This window comes from Anopheles ziemanni, chromosome 3 (assembly GCF_943734765.1).
Source record: "Anopheles ziemanni chromosome 3, idAnoZiCoDA_A2_x.2, whole genome shotgun sequence".
Taxonomy (NCBI): Eukaryota; Metazoa; Arthropoda; class Insecta; order Diptera; family Culicidae; genus Anopheles; species Anopheles ziemanni.
Window position 1 is genome coordinate 18,521,894 of NC_080706.1, and position 19,666 is coordinate 18,541,559.

The 19,666-nt window shown below is 48.3% G+C and overlaps 1 protein-coding gene across 1 annotated transcript; it reads right to left on the reverse strand.

Annotated features, from left to right (window-relative positions):
- Nucleotides 1-1,303: 1,303 nt before the first annotated feature.
- Nucleotides 1,304-16,327, reverse strand: LOC131284280 (polyhomeotic-proximal chromatin protein). The gene is made up of 9 exons (XM_058313134.1): nucleotides 16,260-16,327; nucleotides 11,397-12,090; nucleotides 10,205-11,249; nucleotides 9,611-10,139; nucleotides 9,357-9,537; nucleotides 7,450-8,815; nucleotides 3,127-3,233; nucleotides 2,406-3,090; nucleotides 1,304-2,327 (listed from the first exon to the last, which is right to left on the reverse strand). Exons 1-9 carry the CDS (start codon nucleotides 16,325-16,327, stop codon nucleotides 1,444-1,446), a joined length of 5,559 nt encoding a protein of 1,852 aa, XP_058169117.1. The 3' UTR covers nucleotides 1,304-1,443.
- Between the last annotated feature and the right edge of the window lie 3,339 nt (nucleotides 16,328-19,666).

Genomic DNA, 19,666 nt, shown 5'->3' on the forward strand with positions numbered 1-19,666 from the left:
ATGTCGGAAGGGATCTCAAATCAATTATCCACCAAAATGCCTCGCCAGTATGTTTTCTTTCAGTACAACCCATTGTTAGAAACAACGCAACGATTAAAATGTTTCTTATGCCTTATATTCTGTTTTCTCTTAGCTTCACGATAATTACGAAATGTACATGTACTTCAATAAAAGGCTCCAGCGTATTCCATCATATTCCATAGTCTCTGGCATCCATCGTTAAACTTACGCATTACTTGTTTTTTTCCTAAGCGGATTATAGATTGTAGTCCGTCGCTTAAAGTCGAACCTTCTTCCTGCTGGACAAGAACGATGCTCATGACGCTAAAATCAAGAATCGCATTCCACTCGATGAATTTTTGGTCCAACGCTAAGATTTCCGCTTTAAAATTCGGTTAGATTGCAGTTCAAAACCTTCCTGTCCATGGCTGGTCCATTTACCTTTATTTTAGCTTACATCGAACGTATGAAATTTCTTGGACTTATCTAAACCCTAAAACGCAAAAAGCCTTTCCATTATCTGGCTTTCCTTTTCTGTTAGTCAATTCGTTTCACCGAGCGCATTTGTATCGTGCTTTTACGATAACCACCCATCGTATGGCGAATCAACGAGAAATTAATCGAAATCTTTAGCCCTACATACAATATTGCGTAGAATCAAAACCGCAATACAAACGAATGATAAAAGATTTTATCGTGCTTGGCTTTAGGGACTTGCAAATTGTACGTGGTTAGTTCATTAGTTCTTTTCTTATACGTATGAGATGCTGCGTTCAGGAGTTTACCGTTATGTAATTATTATTTTAAAAAACCTTCTGCCAATGAATAGATATCGCAAAGAAACACACATCGTGTCCCCTAACTCTCTGGCCTTGTTTGCTTTCCTTTCTTATAAGTGACCAATCTAATCAGTTCGCTCGCCGTTTTGTGTTTTCATCTATGATACAAGCTATGAATACTTACAACCTATCAACGAATAAGGATAATGGGTAAAATAAATTAACGTGCAACTAAACTACCGCCGTCCATCCATCCATCCGCAAGCTGTATTGGCTGCCATAATAATGCGTGCTCCGTTTGAAACAGACCCTAGCAACTAAAAGTTAATCGATTCCGGGGCCCGTCCAGTGCATCTCGGCACCGACAGCACAAATATATTCAATGTAAATCGACATTCAAATACATTTCGACGGACGAACGGGACAATTCTCCTCTTTCTCCTCTTTCAAAACCGAGACAAAATTATCTCGGAAACAAAATGACATTATGGAAGTTCATCTATACCATCGGCAGACCGCTTTCTTCTCATTTGCGAAATACGATTATCTCGGAAACGAAATGACATTATGAAAGTTCATATATACAAACGACGTTCTATTTACAGCTAGCTTCTCCGGCCGGCTCGAGATTCCTATCGTTCGAGGGCTGCTCCTCGTGTGTCTCTCACGCGCCCGGCTGCTGTCCTTCCGGCGTACCACCGGCAATGGTGGTGTTCATGAGTTTCACCCGGGCGACAATTTTGAGCGCCGGTCCAAGCTTCATGTCCATCGTGCTCACGAGATGGTTTTCCTTCAGAAGCAGCAAGGCCTGTCCGTCGATCTCCTGGTTGACAAAATCTTCCGCATAGTCCGCGCACCCGGGCAGTCCACGGATAAACTCGTACACGTCTTGCACCGACCAGCGCAGGATCGATGAGCCTTCTTCGGCATTGGCGGCGGCGGCAGCAGCGGCAGCTGCCGCAGCAACAGGTGTCACGGGCGCAGGTACATCCGCGATCAGCATTGGAGTTGGGGTCTGCTGCTGCTGTTGTTGTTGTTGCTGCTGAAGAAGCTGCTGGGCAAGTGCTGCGGGATTTGCGGGAAGCATGTTTTGCAATTGCTGCTGTTGCTCCTGGCCAATATGGTTTTCGAGTTTTATGCCCGAAAGGATACCACCGACCGCCACAGGGTTAAGCAATGCCCCGTGTGCCAGCTGTCCCAGTGAAGGGTCGACGCTGGAAACAACCACCGCCGGGGCTGCCGTCGTGAGCAGCCCATTCATGGAGCCTACGATCGAAGGATCGACCGTTGTGCTTCCATTCGTGCCGGGTTGTGCCTCCAACGCACCCAGTGGCATTCCCGGCGAGCTCGTTCCGTTTTGCACCGGAGAGGAAATCTGATCGGTAGAGTTTTGTTTGGCCGAACGGGCGCACGATACGCTGCAGAACCGTTTGCGCTTCATCTTGCTGCGCAATTCGCTCTTGCCGCATACCTCGCAGTTGCCCGACCCGTCTCCGCTCTGACTCGATGGTGAAAGGGGTGAATTTCCCTCGTTTGTGGCACGTTTTTCTGTAAAGATGAACGGGTTAATACCGTTAGTATCCAAGCCAACAAACTTGTTCACTTTCTTTGTGAGAAGATACTTACTCGGTGGCTCGTCGGAGTTGTCACGCTCGGGGTAACGCTGGCGCTGCACAGCGAACGGCTCATCGGCCTCCTGTATCAAGAAACCCTCGATGACGTGCGTCAACACGTTCGGTTTGATTGTCGCCTTCGGGATGCCTCCCTTGTCGCCGTTGCTGCCCGCCTTCGTCTGCACCGGCGGTGGAAGTCCTGGCGATTGACTCGAGGACGTCGAGCTGGTGCCCGTCGTACCAGCCAACACCACGCTGGCACCGGTGGAGAGCACACCGTTCGCGCCTATGTTGCTGACCGGGATAGCGGAAGTGCCCGTAATGGCGGCGATCGCTGTCGTCGGAGTTGCCGTCGACGTCGCAGTCGTACTGGAGCTGACCGTCGTGTCTCCGCTGCTACTCGAACTCGTCGTCATTGTCGTGGTTGAGTTGGTAGTAGCCGTGGAAGAAGAGGACGACGTTAGCGGGGCCGTTGAAACCGTCGTAGCTGAGGAAGTCTCGCTGGTGGCGCTCGTAGACGACAGAGCCGCGGTGGACGTAGAAGTCGTGGTAGCCGTAGATACGGACGCGATCGTCTGGTTGATCGAGTTGGTTGTGGATGAGCCCGCGTTTGTCAGTTGGAAGTGGAACATCATGGACTGAAAGCATGGTGCAACTTTTGCGGCACCGGGGTTTGAGGTCGCATCGGTACCGGTCGACTTTGCGGCCGATGATGCAGGCGAACTGTTTCCGGCCGCAGCCGGAGTGGTATCCATCGGAGTGCTACCGGTTCCGTTCATTTGCGCATCCGATCCACCGTCTGCCGTCGTTGAAGCCGTTGAGGTCGACGTCTGTTCTGATTCTGCAGAAAAAGAAAAACGGTGAGGAGAGAAAGAAAACATTAGAAATTGGAATGTCAACAAATAAAACAGATATCATTCTTCTTCGTGCGTGCTTTGGCTGATCGACACGAGTCAAGCTGATCAAACAACGCGCTTTCCTGGCCTACTTCTTTTGGCAAGTCTTGTCGTCCAATAGATATAACGACCAACTCACACAGACGTACAAATTGTCGTGGAAATTCCATCATCCGAGGTGGCATTGCTAAATGATCAATGGTTTCACATGACAACTCAAGCCTCTTCCATTTAGATACAGCAGTGTACGAGTAGATTCACTGGAAGTATCGAAATATTTGGATATATTTAGGCAGTCCCGGTTGAATTCTTTCGCCTTCAATTTCACCCTGTTTCATCGGATTTTCACTCAAACCGAAATGGTGTTACGTTGAGGAAAACAAAACAACAGCGCACAAGAAATCGACCAAAACATCTCGAAATGGCTTGGTACACTATTGTTCATTGAAACTGAGAGAGAACCAAATAAGTGGACGCAGTGATTTCGCCATATCTTAAGCCACGACGCGTCGCCAGATGACGAAAGCGAAAATCACTGGAATTAGTTTATCTCTACCGTCCCCACAACGCTGCACACACATAAAATGCGCGAGTCAACCACCCGAAACACACACGCACAAAAATTAGACTGATGTGGGGAAGGTATTAACCGGGGGAGGAAAAAAAAGTCATGTTTCAACCCCTATCTTCTTCACCCCGACGACGATCGACGATGTATGATCGCAGTTTTTTGGAATTTTGTTTGAATGTGATTACTCCGCACATTTCGTTGAGATGAATACGTTGCATTGATTTCTATTTAGCTTATTTTTTATATCATCAAATTATTATCACTACAAAAAGCACCACCAGCGTAATTAAAAACCAGCGCCAGTTGTTTGTTTCGTGCTCCCTTTATTCACGAAACCAAATTCTAGCATCTTCCAAACGGTACACTTTAAACCTTTATCAATTAACGTGCAACTGCCAAATAGAGGTGAGACGTAGGTTTTAGAAAAGTCACGTGAAAGTGTTTGTCCCGAATTCACTGGTTAACTCTTGAAGACGGCACACAACAGCAGATGTATTGATATATAACGGATAATATTTGTCGGCAGGAGAAATCACTTAAAACCACAGTTTTCAATCAATTCATATTTTTAATTTAGCTTTTTGTTGATAGACACTTTGCGATTGGCTGCAATGTTAAACATGAAAGCGTAGTTTCATACGGACAAAAACACAATTCAAATCATTGCACAGTACACTACCAATCACGAATAATTGGACGTTTAATCATCGTCCGCATACCACCAAAAAGGCAAGTGGCATCTTTCCATCGCCATACGTACGTTTATACGCTGCACACAACGATCCCGAATGGAGATGGCACGGTGTCAGATTGGATGCACTTGCACACCCGTTCGGTGATTGAAAAAGATGCACCTTTTTATTGACGTCATATTCGTGACGACCCTCCGCGTAAAGCCTCTCTCCTGTTCCTCTTTCCCTACCTTTGTTCGCAACGACTACAAACACACCACGAGCAACAACAGGGGATCATGGTTGTCAATGAGGCACTGAAGCACATCACCGTCAAAAACATGTAGGCAAACGTCAAAGGTGATTCATTGGGGCCTGCCTCCAATACACCACACCATCATTCATGCTGCTTGGGAGGGGGGATATGCATCTCCCCCATGTATACGCGAATGTCAGCGACACGTGCCGGGTTCCTTGCCGACCCCATGTTCCCATCCTCCTCCACCGCGTTGCTTGTGCTAGCCTCTTCCGGCGTGTGCAATTGCACGGTACAGTCGCCCGCCATTTTCGTCACTCCACACACGACACCAGTGGCGCGAGGTGTAACGGAAATGCACCGCAACATCCAACCACCCCCTAAACACCCCCACCACCCAGTGAGGAGGCGCTCTAGCTGTTCGATATATCGATCAGTGTGTCAGGCCGGCTCGCTGGAAAACTCGCACTCTTCTCTCACTTTCTCTCCCATGGATTTTTCTCTCGTCAAACACAGATGGCCTTGAAAGTTGCACCGCAGTTGCAAAAGGGATTGCGCTGTGTGCTTTCCCACCGTGAACTAGGATCGGTTTTCCGCGCAACGGTTTCACCGCGTACTTTGTTATTTTAGTTGAAATGGTCGACGTTGGCGAACGTTAATTGCACCACCGAGCTGCACTCATCTCTCCCCTCGGTTCCGTTAGTTTTCGCAAACGAAATCGCCGTGAAGCGCCTTGCGAAGGGATATAAACAACAACGCGGCACATGACGCTGGACGACGGCTCGGTCAAAACTACGACTGGCGCTCTCTCGCCAACCAATGTCAAGTTCAACAAGCCCATAAACCAACCAGCCCCAACAACGCACCACACAATCACACGCCCTGCAGCGCACACAACCACTCTGGCACGGGGAGCATACACCCCAGCCGAATCGCGAACCAATACTCTACATTTCCGCGAAGAACGCCGCGGGAGCAGCGGACAACAGCAGCCGTGTGTGTCACACGGCACAACACACCGCCTGATACCGCGATGCCGCCGGTCGTGATCTTGGTGGTGGTTCCGGTCGTCACCGGTAGTTGTGTTCCGTTTTTCCTTTTGGCCCCACCGCTTTTGATGTTGAATTGTTGTTGTTCGTTTTTTTTGCAAGTCAGTGTAAATCCGCTTCTTGCACACCACCCTTCGCTCTCAACACAATGATCGGGGATGATGTTTCCCACTTTTTAACCGGTGTATCTATTCGCCCATTATTGTCACATCGTCTCGTGAGCTGCTCTCTGAGGGGTGAACGAATTTGTTCAAAAGGCTCTAAAACATCCCCCCCTATGGATCTCCTTGCAAGGAAGACAACCACTTCAGAAGTCCACTCAGACATAACTGTGTTATTGTAAACCCACTGGATGAAAACCTACCGGATGTGGCAAAAAGGGAAACCTAAAACTCACATCACACCGTACAACTTTGTGGACACTTTCATGAGCACATCACAACGACGGAAGTTCAAAAACTTCACATAAAAACACTTGGAAACGTTTCTCGAAAGGAAACCGAGCATAACTCTTGCCGGTTGCGATCAAACGACACCGAACGTTAGGCCGCATCTTACAAAGGCTCCACCGGAAAGGTGGAAGTTGCGATACTGCAGAGTTTAATTATTCACCGTTTCCCACTTTCAAAGCTGAAACACAACGCCGAGCGAGGCACAAGCGAAAACCGCGCACAACCGCAAATGTCCGCGAATCGCACAAGAATGACGAACCGACTGTATGAGTGGTTAGACGCAGATTAGTTTTTGAAGTTGCTTAGGAAATAGCAAACAAAAAAAAAAAGAGCGTATAACTGATCATGGAGAGTGAGAAAGAGAGTTCCATGCACCCCCTTCGCACACACGTGGACAGACGGGAGGTTCATCGGTCGATGAAATAAACAGTATTAACATTAGAAACAGCACACCTAACAGCACAATCACACACATACGCCGCGGAGTTGTGATCATACCGGTAGGGCGGACGATCGCAACGGGGTAGGGGAATTGATCATGGTGTGCAGTGGCGAATCTCCACGGTAAAAAAAACCACGTTTTACATTCGCAACGGTATGCGCGACGAACATACATACATCCATCCATGGTCATCATTATGGCACACTGCATCGTTTCGCGTACAGCGGAGTGGGTAGGGGGAAGTTTTGGAAGGGTAGATGTTGTGATCGAGCCGGGAAAACAGAAGAGCTTTCGCAATCTGATAAGCTCTTCGCGCATGATCGTACAGCATCATTTTATTACAAATTGGAAATTTGTGTTGAGAACCGAGAAATTGACCATCAATTCGAGTGTCTAATATCAAATATTAATTTAACCAGCTAAATTTACATATTAATCGAGTGTCTATAAGACAGTTCAAATACTTTTGGGAACGATGAATAATGTACGGGTTTCTTTGTGGAGCAAAAGGGGAAATCAATTTCAATCAGCTTATTCGCTTGTACACCCCAATTGCATTAATATCCTATCAAACACAAAGATTCAGCTGAAAAGCCTGATTTCTTCCTCATTTCATGACGCGGACGTGGTTTAACAAATTGTTAATAAACCATCAAAGTTTCGTTTAACCTAAAATATTATAAGAAATCATTCAAGGCAGAAATCTATAATGTAACGTACCTTTTCCATTAGCATCAGAGGATGATTTATCCTTCATCGGAGAGTCGGTGGTTGCGGTGGATTGTAGTGGCTGCTGCGTAGGGCTTTGGAACAGTCCCAGCTTAACGCCACCCAGCGAAGCCTGCGCCTGCGGTGAACCCATTACGGTGGGTGTTGCCACCGATGTCGGAATCTTGACGCCTGCGGCATTCATGAGCGTAGTCATGGAGCCCGCCGTCGAGGACGCGGGCGACCCGGGAATGGTCACCGTGCCGCCGGTCAACATGGTCGTCAGGCCAGCGTTAGCATTAGCCACGGCCGGTCCAGATGTAGCCGCCGCAAGTGCATTCATACTGTCCAGCATTTGCTGCTGTTGGATCTGTTTCTGCGGTGTCGAGAGCTGCTGCAGCTGGTGCATGGCTACACTGATGGCCTTCGAGTCGCTGTCCTTGATGGTGGCCATGTTGGTGGTGACCGCACCAACGCCCGAGGACACGAGCGTCGCCTGTGGATGGCCGAGGGAGGCCGTGGTTGTGATGGCACCGGACGAGATGGATGGGATCGTACCGGAGCTGATGATGGAGGCGACCGACATCGGGGCGGCCGACAAAGACGTCATGGCAACGATCGGGTTCGGACCCTGGTGGTGTACAGCGTTTGGCATTGAGGAGACCAGAATTTGACCAGGGTGATGCTGCGCCGATTGTAGCGCCCCGGCAACCACGTTGGTCGAGCTGGCCTGATTCGCCTGATGGATGGGCGAGATGGTGGCACCGTTGCTGGTCACCACGATCGGGTTTCCGGCCATGCTGGTAATCGACACGGGTAGCAGATTGCGATCAATCTGGAGTGTTTGTCCACCCTGAGAGACGATTGTGGCACGATCGGATCCTGCTTGGCCTAACGATGCGGCCATGATCATTTGTGCGGTCGCAGCGGTACCTTTTCCGGCCGCCACCTGTTGACCGGCCAGCTGCTGTAGGGCAGCATTATGTTGCTGTTGTGCCTGTTGCTGCGCCTGCTGTTGCTGCTGATGCTGTTGCTGCTGCTGCGCTTGCACATGCTGTTGCTGTTGTTGCTGCTGAAGCAACGCATCGGAGGACACGTTGATCATCATGCCCGGCTGATTGCCCTGACCTTGCTGGAACAGCAGTTGATGGACGATGTTGCCTTGCTGGGCGCCGCCGGTAGCGGCCTGAACGAGCTGACCCTGTTGGGCAGCGTTCGAAAGTAACTGGGCCGTTGTTTGATTTGCCTGCCCAGTCTGTTGGAATAGCTGTTGCTGCAGTTGTTGGAGTTGCTGCTGTTGTGCCTGTTGCTGTGCCGCATGCTGTTGTTGCTGCGCTTGTTGCTGGTGCTGTTGCATTACTTGCTGTGTTAGCATGGCCTACAAACGACGGATAAAGAATATTTATTAATTTTAATGAGCTAGCTATTCTTTAGTTATAGTTGAAGTAAACCAAAAGCATATAATAAACAATAGCAACGATTATCAAATTTCTCGATCATCTTAGGTGCATTGTACTATACATTCCTACTCGCAGTTTCTTCATACACGACACGCAGCAGTCTGAAGCAAGGCAAAAGCATAATAGTTATATGATAATACAAATCAAAATCTGCAAGCGCACATAATGATCCAAAGCGAATTAAAGTTGCGCTGATCAAACAATTCATGTTACCATGGTAATTTGCATTGCATTAAAAATCTTCCAGCTAGGAGATTTGGGTTTAAGTGAATGTTGCTATCGTATAAAATGTGTTTTAAAAATCCTCAAAATTTTTGGTATTTTATGTAAAGGCAAATGCCAATCGAATAACCTCTCTATACATCGATTGATGAAAGTGTGTATTAGACAAATATGTGAACTTTTAAGTATTTTAAATTTTATCCCATCTTCCAAACGACATACGGAAAGAGCTCGTACCTGCTGCTGGTGAAGCAAAATATGCTGCGGCTGCTGGTTGGCCTGCTGCTGCTGTTGTTGAACCGTTTTAATCTGTTGCTGAAGCTGCAGCTGCTGTTGCTGCTGCTGCTTATTGTCGCCCATCATGGGCATATTGATAACAGCGGGATTTAGCGCCGTACCGGCATTCATCAGTACCATCCTGCAGAAGAAAAAAACAAACCGAAATCATTAAATCCACCATGCTTCTGGTTGATTCTATTCAAGTGACTTACTTTCCACTGCTGGTAACGACCTGCTGCAGCTGTTGCTGCGTGGTCGTTTGCTGGTTTGTTGTTTGGCCAAGCTTTTGCGTTGTCGTCGTACCGGACGCCAACTCCGTCTTGATGATCGGTGCCGAGGGACGTACCAATGGTTGCTTCGTGCGCATCTTGTTACTCTTGTTGAGTAGATTCTGCTGAGCTTGGGCCGTCTGGGTGGACACCGACGGTCGAATGGGGGAGGCGCCTTGCGGGAGGATCTGGGGACGTTGGCCCTGCTTGGTGCCCAACGTACCGGCCATGGTTTTCTGACCCTGTAGGGTTGCGATACCGGTTTGACCGACTGTTTGTGATCCACCGGTTGCCGTCGTGAGCTGTCCCTGTTGGGTTTGAACCGTACCGGAGGCATTCTGGTTGGCATTTGCTTGGGCCACTTGCTGCTGTTGTTGCTGCTGCTGCTGCTGCTGTTGCTGGACCTGTTGCTGTTGCATCTGAGACACCTGCTGTGGAGATTGCGTGATGGTGCATGGCAGTGTAAGAGCTTCTGAAAAAAAACGAAATGGGAAATCATTAGTCCCTGTACGAGTTTGTTTTGCGTTTTTTACTCACGATTATGTGTCTGTGCCGCTTGCGGAAGCGCTTGCTGGGAGCTCTGTATGAACATATTCGGCGTTCCATCGGGATTGGTACCACGGATAATGATCGGGTTCGATGCCATCAGCCCGTTCGGTGTGGTCCAGATTTGTCCCTGCAGTGGCCACTGAGAGAACTGCATCTGCTGAGCGCCCTGCTGTTGCAGTGGGCTGAGTAGTTGCGCTGTCTGCATCGGTGCTTGCGAGACCTGCACGCACTGCTGGCCGGCAGCACCGGCTGCTGCAGCCGCTGCCGCGGCCTGTTGCTGTGTAATGGCTGCTGCAAGATTCTGCTGCTGGCTTGCACCGGCCGGGCCGCCAATGCCAGTGGCCGTTCCGATCTTCTGCAGCTGCATCTTCTGACCGGAAGCGTTCCCGACGGCAGCCGCCGCGACCAGCGCCTTATGGACGTCCTGTTGGTGCTGAGCGCTGCCCGGCTGTTTGTTCGTGCCGGCCGCAGCGACGCCCGCCGGTGAGGCGGCACTTAGTGCCGGTAGCAGATTTTGTGCCTGCGCCTGTGGCTGCGAGTTGACAACGCTGACCGGCGAGAAGAAGGTGAACGACGCCTGTCCGTTAAAGTTGCCGGCACCGGTCGTCCCGATCACCTGCTTGCCGGTGGTGGTGGTCAGCATCTGCGGTGTGCCCTGGAACGGCTTCGAGGTGATGAGCTGGAACTGTTGTTGCCCGGCGAGCGGAGGGAACACGAGTGGTTGCGTGCCGTACAGCTGCTGGAGGTAGGGCCCGTTCGAGATCGGCTGCTGTACGACCATGCGACCGTGGTTCCAGTCGGCCGAGGACAACTGCTGACCGGTGGCCATCGCCTGCAGGGGTGACATCGTGTTGAGAGCCGCTGCAGCCGCCGCAGCGGACTGCTGCTGTTGCGCTTGCTGCTGAAGCGTTTGCGCATGGTGTGGACTCTGGGGCGGGGCAACCCCACTCGCCTCCGCTAGCACCTGCATCTGTTGCTGGTTTTGCTGCTGCTGCTGCTGCTGCTGCTGTTGCTGCTGTTGCTGCTGCTGTTGCTGCTGAGCCTGCTGCTGCTGCTGCTGGGCTTGCTGCTGGGCTTGCTGCTGCATTTGGTGCTGCTGTTGTTGCGCCTGTTGTTGCTGATGCTGCTGCTGCTGCTGCTGCTGTTGCTGCTGCTGCTGCTGCTGCTGCTGCGCTTGGACCTGCGCTTGCTGCTGTTGATGGTCGACGCCGCCCGTACCCGGCTGGCCGGTGGGCGTCGGATTGTACTCCTGCTTCACCTGGATCGTACCACCGTAGATCTGCTGGTACTGGAACAGCTGCTCCTGGGAGAGCTGCAGGGGCACGGTGGTGGCCTGCTGCGCCACCTGCGCTGGGCTCTGGGACTTCTCCAGCGTGTCGGGTAGGAAGTCGTACGCGTCGTCGAAGGTAATGCCCGCCTTTTCGGCAAGCGTTTCCAGACACTTGAGCGACGATTGATCGCTGTCACTGGTCGCCGCTGGAACGGTGCCACTGCCGGTCAGTACGATCGTGGTCGTGCCACTGACGTGACGTAGTGGCGTCGATGGCAAGGGCTCGCTCGCCTCGGGGAACTGATGTCCGCGGGTGGACTGTACGCGCAGCACCGGTATCGCACAGGTCAGCTCTCCACCGGCCGTTACCGACGAGAGGGGGGAGAGTGAGGTGGGTGCAACGGTGGCTGCTGCCGGTGACTGAGCTCCGGCCTTGATGATCGGATTCCACGGTAGCTCGATCGTCACGATGGTCTCTCCGGCCGATTTGTCGTCCGGTTGCTGGCGCTCTTTGCTCGCAGCGTAACGAACGATGTTATTGTTGTTGTTATTGTTACTCCTGGGGTCGTTCTGCTGCTTCTTCAAATTATCGTAGTGCTCCGATCTGCAAAAAAAGGAGAAAAGGAAAAACGTTGAATAAAAAACCAACGAGACTAATAATTTTTCCGACACGCCTAATTTAGGGAAAATTATTCTAATGACATTTATTTTAACACAATTCCCCCAAGCATTCCGCTTCAAGTCATTTGATGAAATTAAACCTCATCCCAAACCATGTAAGAGATACACTAGTAGGAAAAACGATACGAAAACCTCAAGCATAAAGGAACGAAAGGAAAAACAACAAAGTAAAGGGGTTTGGAAAAAAAAACAAATATGAAATTTTAAACCCCAAGCGGAACTGACCATACAGGCGATTTCACGATACGAAAAAGGGGTAAAACGAAAAATTATCCAAAACAGCATCCAACGTCTAGTGTCTCACCCAAACCTTTACAAGCATTACGAGGATGTGTATGGGTTGCCGAGACTGAACGGCCACCGTGTGCAAAAATTGGCCGGAAGGCGAGAAAGCGTACTAAAACGTCCGCTTGAATTAGGCAAGGCGAACACTTTACAACCGAACCACCGACCAAAAAGTGCTCCATGTCTGCCTTGAGTTCGCCGTGCAACGCATACATAAATGAAGCGGTTCGAGTGGTTTACTTTTTTTTTGGTGTTCCTCTTCCAATGGTTCAGCTCTTCCCCAGGAGTCATCGTCACCGAGGATCGAAAAAAGCGTGCTAACATAAAAGAGCAATTATGCGATCATATTTCTGAATTATTCGGAAGTGTGAATGCGCGGCGCCATCCATGGAAAAAAGGAAAAAACACACACACTAGGGTGACACACGGACGGTGTTTCGGTCTCAGAACACCTTCCACCTCGCGTCGCCCTTGCTGGTGATCTTTGAACCCCAGGGAAACTGCAGTCTCCCCATCCCCGTTCCGGTAAGGACTTCGTTGGTTGGTTTTCGCCTGGGAACGATCTCATCTGGGCAAACACGGAACATGCCCGGAAAACCGCAGGAAAACGTGAGCAAGCGAAAGGAGGATTTTGATGGTTTCGTGGGGATAAAAACGAAACAACACAAAACAACATTTTACCGCGTTAAAATGAAACCTAAAAAAGAGCACTTTTTGTATTAATTTATTTAAACTTACTAATCTACGTAAGAGAGTAGATTTTCTTCTTTATTTCAGCTCGCGAATGTCTCACAAAACATTCAAAAGTATTTTATAGCTAATCAATTTCTTTGCGAATCAAACATATCTTCAAGAAATAAAATAGATTCATAGGTCAAGCAATGAAAAAATATTCTATCCGAACCAACCATAACCGTAAATTCAGCCAGACACACCAGTATGCCACACCGAAGAAAAAAAGTATCCGTAATCGGATTTCAGCTCATCTTATTTTAATGAAACGAAGTTATTCGAGGCACCACATTTTGCCGACCGGATTCGCTTGCGGCAAAACTCCTTCGGAGTATCGGAAGAACCGATGGGAGCTGACGGCAGTATGGCGGACGTTTGTACGGACGGTTAACAACATCCTTTCGGTTTCGATCTTGGACCAGAAAGACTGAAATGGTTAGAAGTTGTGAGCGTCCCTCGCACTCCTTCCGGATGAAGGTTGAGTGATTTCTTCAATACAACATGGACATGGAAGGAAGAATTTCGCATTTCGGGAACGAAACCGTTGGCCACCGCATTGGGGTTGTTGGAAGGTGTAGCTCACGAAACCGCTCTCCCCCCGATTAACTCCCCCCGTACGAAACATAAAGGCATAATTACGGTACAGAACACTTGACTCTTGGGATGGCTCCAATAACTGCTGCTGTACGGGGCTATTAGTGCGGAAAATGCCTAACAACATGGCGGGGTTAGCGTTTACTGCCTTTCGCCTGGTCGGTTCTCTCTCACAGTCAGTCCGGAAATAATGCTCCTACTACAACACACTGCTGTCATTCGCATCTGGGTAAGTGTTATGGTGGGCACTGATGATGGCGACCGGTGCGTACTCGGGCGGCCATATGTATATTCACCCCTATTACAGAAAGAGAGAGGAAACAAAGGGCTTTGATCCATCTTTCACAGCAGGATATCTGCCTAGCTAGGTTGCCTTTCCCGAGGAAAAAGGAAGCCTTGTGTAACGCTAATGTCAGAGTTGTGAACAAGTAGAAACCCAAGGGATCCTTTTGGTGGTGGGAGTCATTGAAAAGGCAAAAGCCCACAAAAGGTACAAAAACTCTGCAGGGAAGAATTGAGTAGAATAAACCAACACAACATTGGACATTCTACTGAAATGGAAAAGATCTCTTTTCATACAAATCTCAACTAGTTTTCATTACATTTTCAGCTAAATTTAATATCCTTAAAAATCTCTATGAAAACTGAATCAAATCATGCGTAAGCGAATAGACCAGAGAATTCAATATCGAGTCGTAGTAAATCGAACTTGAAGTGAATCTAATTTCATTTGCAAATTCTAAAGCATGGAACTCCGGTACGGAAACCATGGAAATTTGCAACATCAGCGCTTCTCACAGCGTAGTGCTTTCCCGCGAGCTGGGCACACGAGTAGCACAAAGGACTCACCAGTCTACCATTACTCCTTCCACCAGGTCCAATAACACAATTTGCCATTCCAACGCGATTGCAGGGATGCCAGTCGCTGCGACTACCTCAACACAATTCAATTATTCTCCTCCGGCAGCATCCGTCAATAGTAATAACAGTTTCACCAACAGGTTGGTTTTCCGACTTTCCGAGCCACTGTGTGTCTGGCGACATATTGGATACCGTTCGGTCTCAGAACTCAATAAAGCAACAACAGACTAGTCAACAGAATAGTCAACTAATGTCACACACTCGATTTTATTTTTGTGTTTTGACCGGCGTGGAAAAATCAGATGAAGCGAATAAAACCAAAACCCTCCCGTCAACCTACGAGCAAACAATAACTACATCGAGGAGAAAAAACGAAAATGAATGACAACTGCAAGTAAATATTTGGTCCTGCCGAGGAACAATAACACAGACAAGTGTGTGCCATTGTCCGCGCGTGGCGTAGAGGGTTCGTCGTTTTCGCTCCATTTGTCAGTGGAAGTCGTGCAAAGTGCAAAGCAATACAATCCGGCCAACAGCACAAGGTCCTGCGCGCACAGAGAATGGGTTGATTTGGGGAGTTGATCGAAATGTATGCGGGACCAAAAAACGAAACCCAAAAATAGAAATCAAATACAACTTTCCAGACTACTACGTTTAGGAGCTAACCGACTTCGCTTCCATGTTTTTTGTGCCATGAAGATAAATTCCTGTGCACAACAGGATAATTTTGACGCTTTTTATTTTCTCTCTTTTAGTTATACCTTTAAACTTCATAGAAACAATAGACGATGCTCTTTCCTACTTCCAGACAGGCTAGCATCGTCGTGTTGTTCGCTTCGAAAATAGTTTGACCAGCAGGTAGCAGCGTGCGCTCAATTTGTCCTGGCCCTTCGCTGTTTGCTCGACCGGAAGTACCGATCCTTCATACTACTGGTGGAGGATGGAATAGACCAACCTTCAGCCAGCAGCATTGATTGCGTTCCGCTAAAAGTGCTTTATTTAACTCTGGTGTGGGATTTTGTTTGTACAACTACCACCATTATCGTGGGCATGCCCTTTGCTCATATGTCACTGCCGGAGATGAGTTTACTTTCGAAGTTCAAAGTTAGTGTGTTTAACTAAAGATCTATTTAGAAGGTACATCACCTAATACTGTGTACATTTGATAAGACTAGATCAATTTTTTTTCTTGTTGTTTCTCATCGTTTCTCCAAGCTCAATTTCAATGGCTGCATTAAATACAAGGACTGCAAAATTGTACTGAATTTGTATGCAGAAACGACCAGTCTCTCTTCGCCAAACATTCGACAAACAATGCGAAAAACACACAATTCAAACATCAACATTGATGCAATAACCCCTGTTCCAACTTGATAAACGAATCATGCAACTTTGAGGAATGGTCCATACTTGCCAACCATGTAGCGTCCACTCGATGTGAGTAAACAAGCGTTACCTTTGTCATACCATGAAGTCCTTCATCATCGGCATCGTAGGCCAAAACCTTCTTTTTAGCTAACGAAGTTGGGAGTAGTATTTGAGAGCAAGCGGTGAACAATTGGGCACAACATGGCACGAAACGATGTGCAAATTGCGTCCAGCGTCATCGAATGTACCTACATCCTCGTGCCTCGAAGCGGTAGATCCAAGATACGAGAAATATCGCTCAGAAAGATGATTGATTCCATGTGTCTCTACCGGGGAGATGCATACACAAACTCCCAACGACCGAACCGGGCTTTGTGTTGCCGAATGTTGTAATAGAAAGGCGAAAGACCGGTACAGTTACATCAAACTTCAAATCGATGAAAGTACCAGGAGATTTCACACGCTGGGAAACGGGAAAAGCAAGAGGCCGGGAGGGAAACCGGCCAGAACTAAGCTACGCCTAAGTTCTGCCTTTCTTTTTTTTTGCCTCCCGGTGCTGGCGTGGTTACGAACGGGACACCCCGTAGTGGAAAGCATGAACCGTTCGAAACAGACAATTTCGTACTTTTCCACAAACTCCTGGCACGAGCCAACGATTTTCCTGCCAGTGCGTTCCTTTTAAAGGTCTTTCAGCATCATTCATCGAATATTTCACATTCGACGTGCTCCTCTGGACGGTGAGGAGAAAAACGAATATGTTTCCTACCATTTCGCTGTGTTTCTCTTTTCCCTTCGAAGGACTATGTATTTACTTCATGAGCCTGGGAGGAAAAGCCAAACATATCCACCCGGGCTTTTTTGTTGTTGTTTCCACGCTAAAGAATGGAAGAACTTTCTCTCCCTCAAGGCAAAGGTACTGCCCATGTGTCCTTCATTACGCAACGTTGTTACCGACAACCTTTGAACCGATGAAGTAAAAGTTAGTCCCTGCCAATAGCTGGCCTCTCTCGAAGAACCTTGACTGGCGAAAACTTCCTCGACTCGGACTGGAGTGACACAAAATAAAACCAAAACCTCTATGGGCCAAAAAACATAAAAAAAACTCTCTTTTGGAGGAAGAAGCCCGCCTGAAACGGACGCTGTTAGTTTCATCATCAATCAGGAAGGCAATAAAGCTATTGAACAATGTGTGTATCATTCGATTGATGTCTTATGGCGGCGAAAAACATCAAAAAACTTCCGAATAATCCTTTGCCACCGGGGGAGGGACCTTTACCCTACCAACGACCAACTAATAATCATGACTGCCAACAGTGATGAGTAAATAATACACCGAAGAAGCTGAAAGAAGAGTGTCAAAAATGTGATTCTCCCGATAGCTGAGTAGGTTCTCCAGCTAATCTTCCCGTTCTTCTAGCCTTGGACAGCGTTTTTCTTTCATTATTTGAACCGAACGACGACTTTCGTCAACATGAAAATAGCTCGATGATTTCAACATGTGCTTTACACGGCCAAGTTTTCTTCTGTTTTTTTGACACCACACAAAGGGTCATAAAAGTGGTGCAACGGATCGTCGTCTCGGTTGCAGGAATCGCGCGCTCATCGGCGCCCGGACGGTTGCGGGGTACCGATACTTGACGGATCTTTTCCAAACGTACGTGCGCAAAGGACTGCACAAAACGGAGACGCAAGAGAGCAGGGCCGTAAATTAAACTTTACGACGAATGCTAATACGCGGCCGCGGTCGGTGGCCACCGACGATCGTGTGAAGAACTTCACACCCAAAGCCGGGCCCCGGGCCGCAAGGCAGCATCGAGAATCGAAATAAGATTATGACCGGGCACCGGATGATGGAAAACGACCGCGGAGTTGATCTGCGCGCGCGAGCTACACATCACTTTTCTGTTATGCTCGTCACTTCATGGTCCTTTTTTTCTTTCCCTTCTTCGCCCTCTCTTAAGAGTGAGACGTAAGATGTACAGTGGGGCTTCCATGGACCCGCTGCCTCGAAAGATCAAGTGCGATCCGTCCGATGCTCGAGAGCAACGACGTGCTTCGGTGACCGATCCACCCCGGATCGAATGCGCTGGAGAGTTTAAGGGGTCGCAGAAACAGGTTTTTCTGCACATCGCCCCGGTGCGATAGGGCCGAGGTCCAGCAGCGTGTGAGTGCCCAGAATAACCCTGACATTCCATTTAAGGGACCGCCAACGAGCAGTTATCATCAACCCGAGTTGAACGGTGGAGCTCCACAGAGCGTTAGGTAATACCGGTAGGATTACAGGAGCGGACTACAATACGAATCCGATCTGAAACGCTTCTGACCCCTTCTATCCCCCACCACCAACACCAAGTCCCCAACTACAACTCTCGGCCGGACACGTTTGTCACCCATTGACAGTTCCAACCGGGGGTTTAGAGAGAAAGAGCTCGACGGGGTGGTGTATGTTTTGGAACTTCACCTTCGCTCTTAACGTCCACCGGCAGGACAATGCGACGTGCGACGGGCAGCAGCCGTGACCAATCGTTGGCGAAGGGACACACACGACACGTGGATTTATGGCACGATAAAACACAAGCGAGCACCCCGATCCCACCCCGTTCCGAAGGGGCAAACGGAACCGGACGACACACTCGAGACATTAAAGAGTTAAAGGATCACACACATACAGACATGTCCTCGGCTGGAAGCTGGCAGTCGCGGACCAGGAACAATAAAAGCTTAATGTTTTCCCTTTTTTTCGGTGAACCTATTTCCTTTACTTTCGGCAGTGAAAAATTGTACGAGTTTTGACAGCAGAAATCAAGTGCTTCCTCTGTTCCACTGTCTTTACGTAGTGTTTTTCTCTCTCTCTTTCTCATTTAAACTCACAATTGTACTCTGACAAATCTAACATCTCCGTAAAGGATTGTTCTTTTGTTGAAAGAGTTTTTGTTTTTAGTATTTTAAACCCATTTTGTCTGTGTTTCATGGTCTCAAACTATACTAGCTGTAATAGGATTTTGATTCGCAAACGATGTTCTCTATCGTCCAACGTCGGATAAAAAGCAGTGGCATCATGTGCAGAATGAATTAATCGTGTCTACAACTTTTTCAGTGAAATAAACGAAAGCAGATGAATTTCATTTCGCAATCCAAATGTGTTTGTAGAGTAAGAAAAAAAAATCATTTCCACGAATTCTTTCCCCTCAGCAGAACTGGACGTGTGCGAGCACTGGATGTCACATCCAAAAGGGGTTTTCTCTGCCTCATGCATCAACTCGTTCTTCCGGATCGTTTCGAGCTCCTGTTGGGATGCAGCAACAGCATTCTTGGGTAAAAGGTATTGCACCACCGAAAGGGGTCTGCTGTTCGTCCCGCGTTAGGTTGAGTTTTTGGGCGAAATGGTTCCAGCTGGCAGGTCAAAGGATGAGGTCAAACGGAAGGATTTTTTTACTTCCTCTTTTTGCCTCTCTCGTGATTCATTACTTGCACCTGGCTAATGACCAGTTTTATGGTTTCAAACAACTGTCCTAATGATTTGAGGAAGAAAAATGTGCCTTTTTGGGGAATATTTTGGTAATCAAATGCTTTTCCGTCTCGGGCTATCCTAAATCCTAAATAAAGCTAATATTTAGAGAATAGACTCTAACTATATACGGTATCGTTCAACCAAGGGA

What these genes read in the sequence shown, in the direction of transcription:
- LOC131284280 (XM_058313134.1), bottom strand. Translation starts at nt 16,327, where the DNA reads ATGGAATCAATCATCTTTCTGAGCGATATTTCTCGTATCTTGGATCTA. An exon ending in AGCGGCACAGACACATAATC is followed by an intron (nt 10,140 to 10,204) that starts GTGAGTAAAAAA and finishes GTTTTTTTTCAG; the next exon opens with AAGCTCTTACACTGCCATGC. An exon ending in CTCTGATGCTAATGGAAAAG is followed by an intron (nt 3,234 to 7,449) that starts GTACGTTACATT and finishes CTTTTTCTGCAG; the next exon opens with AATCAGAACAGACGTCGACC.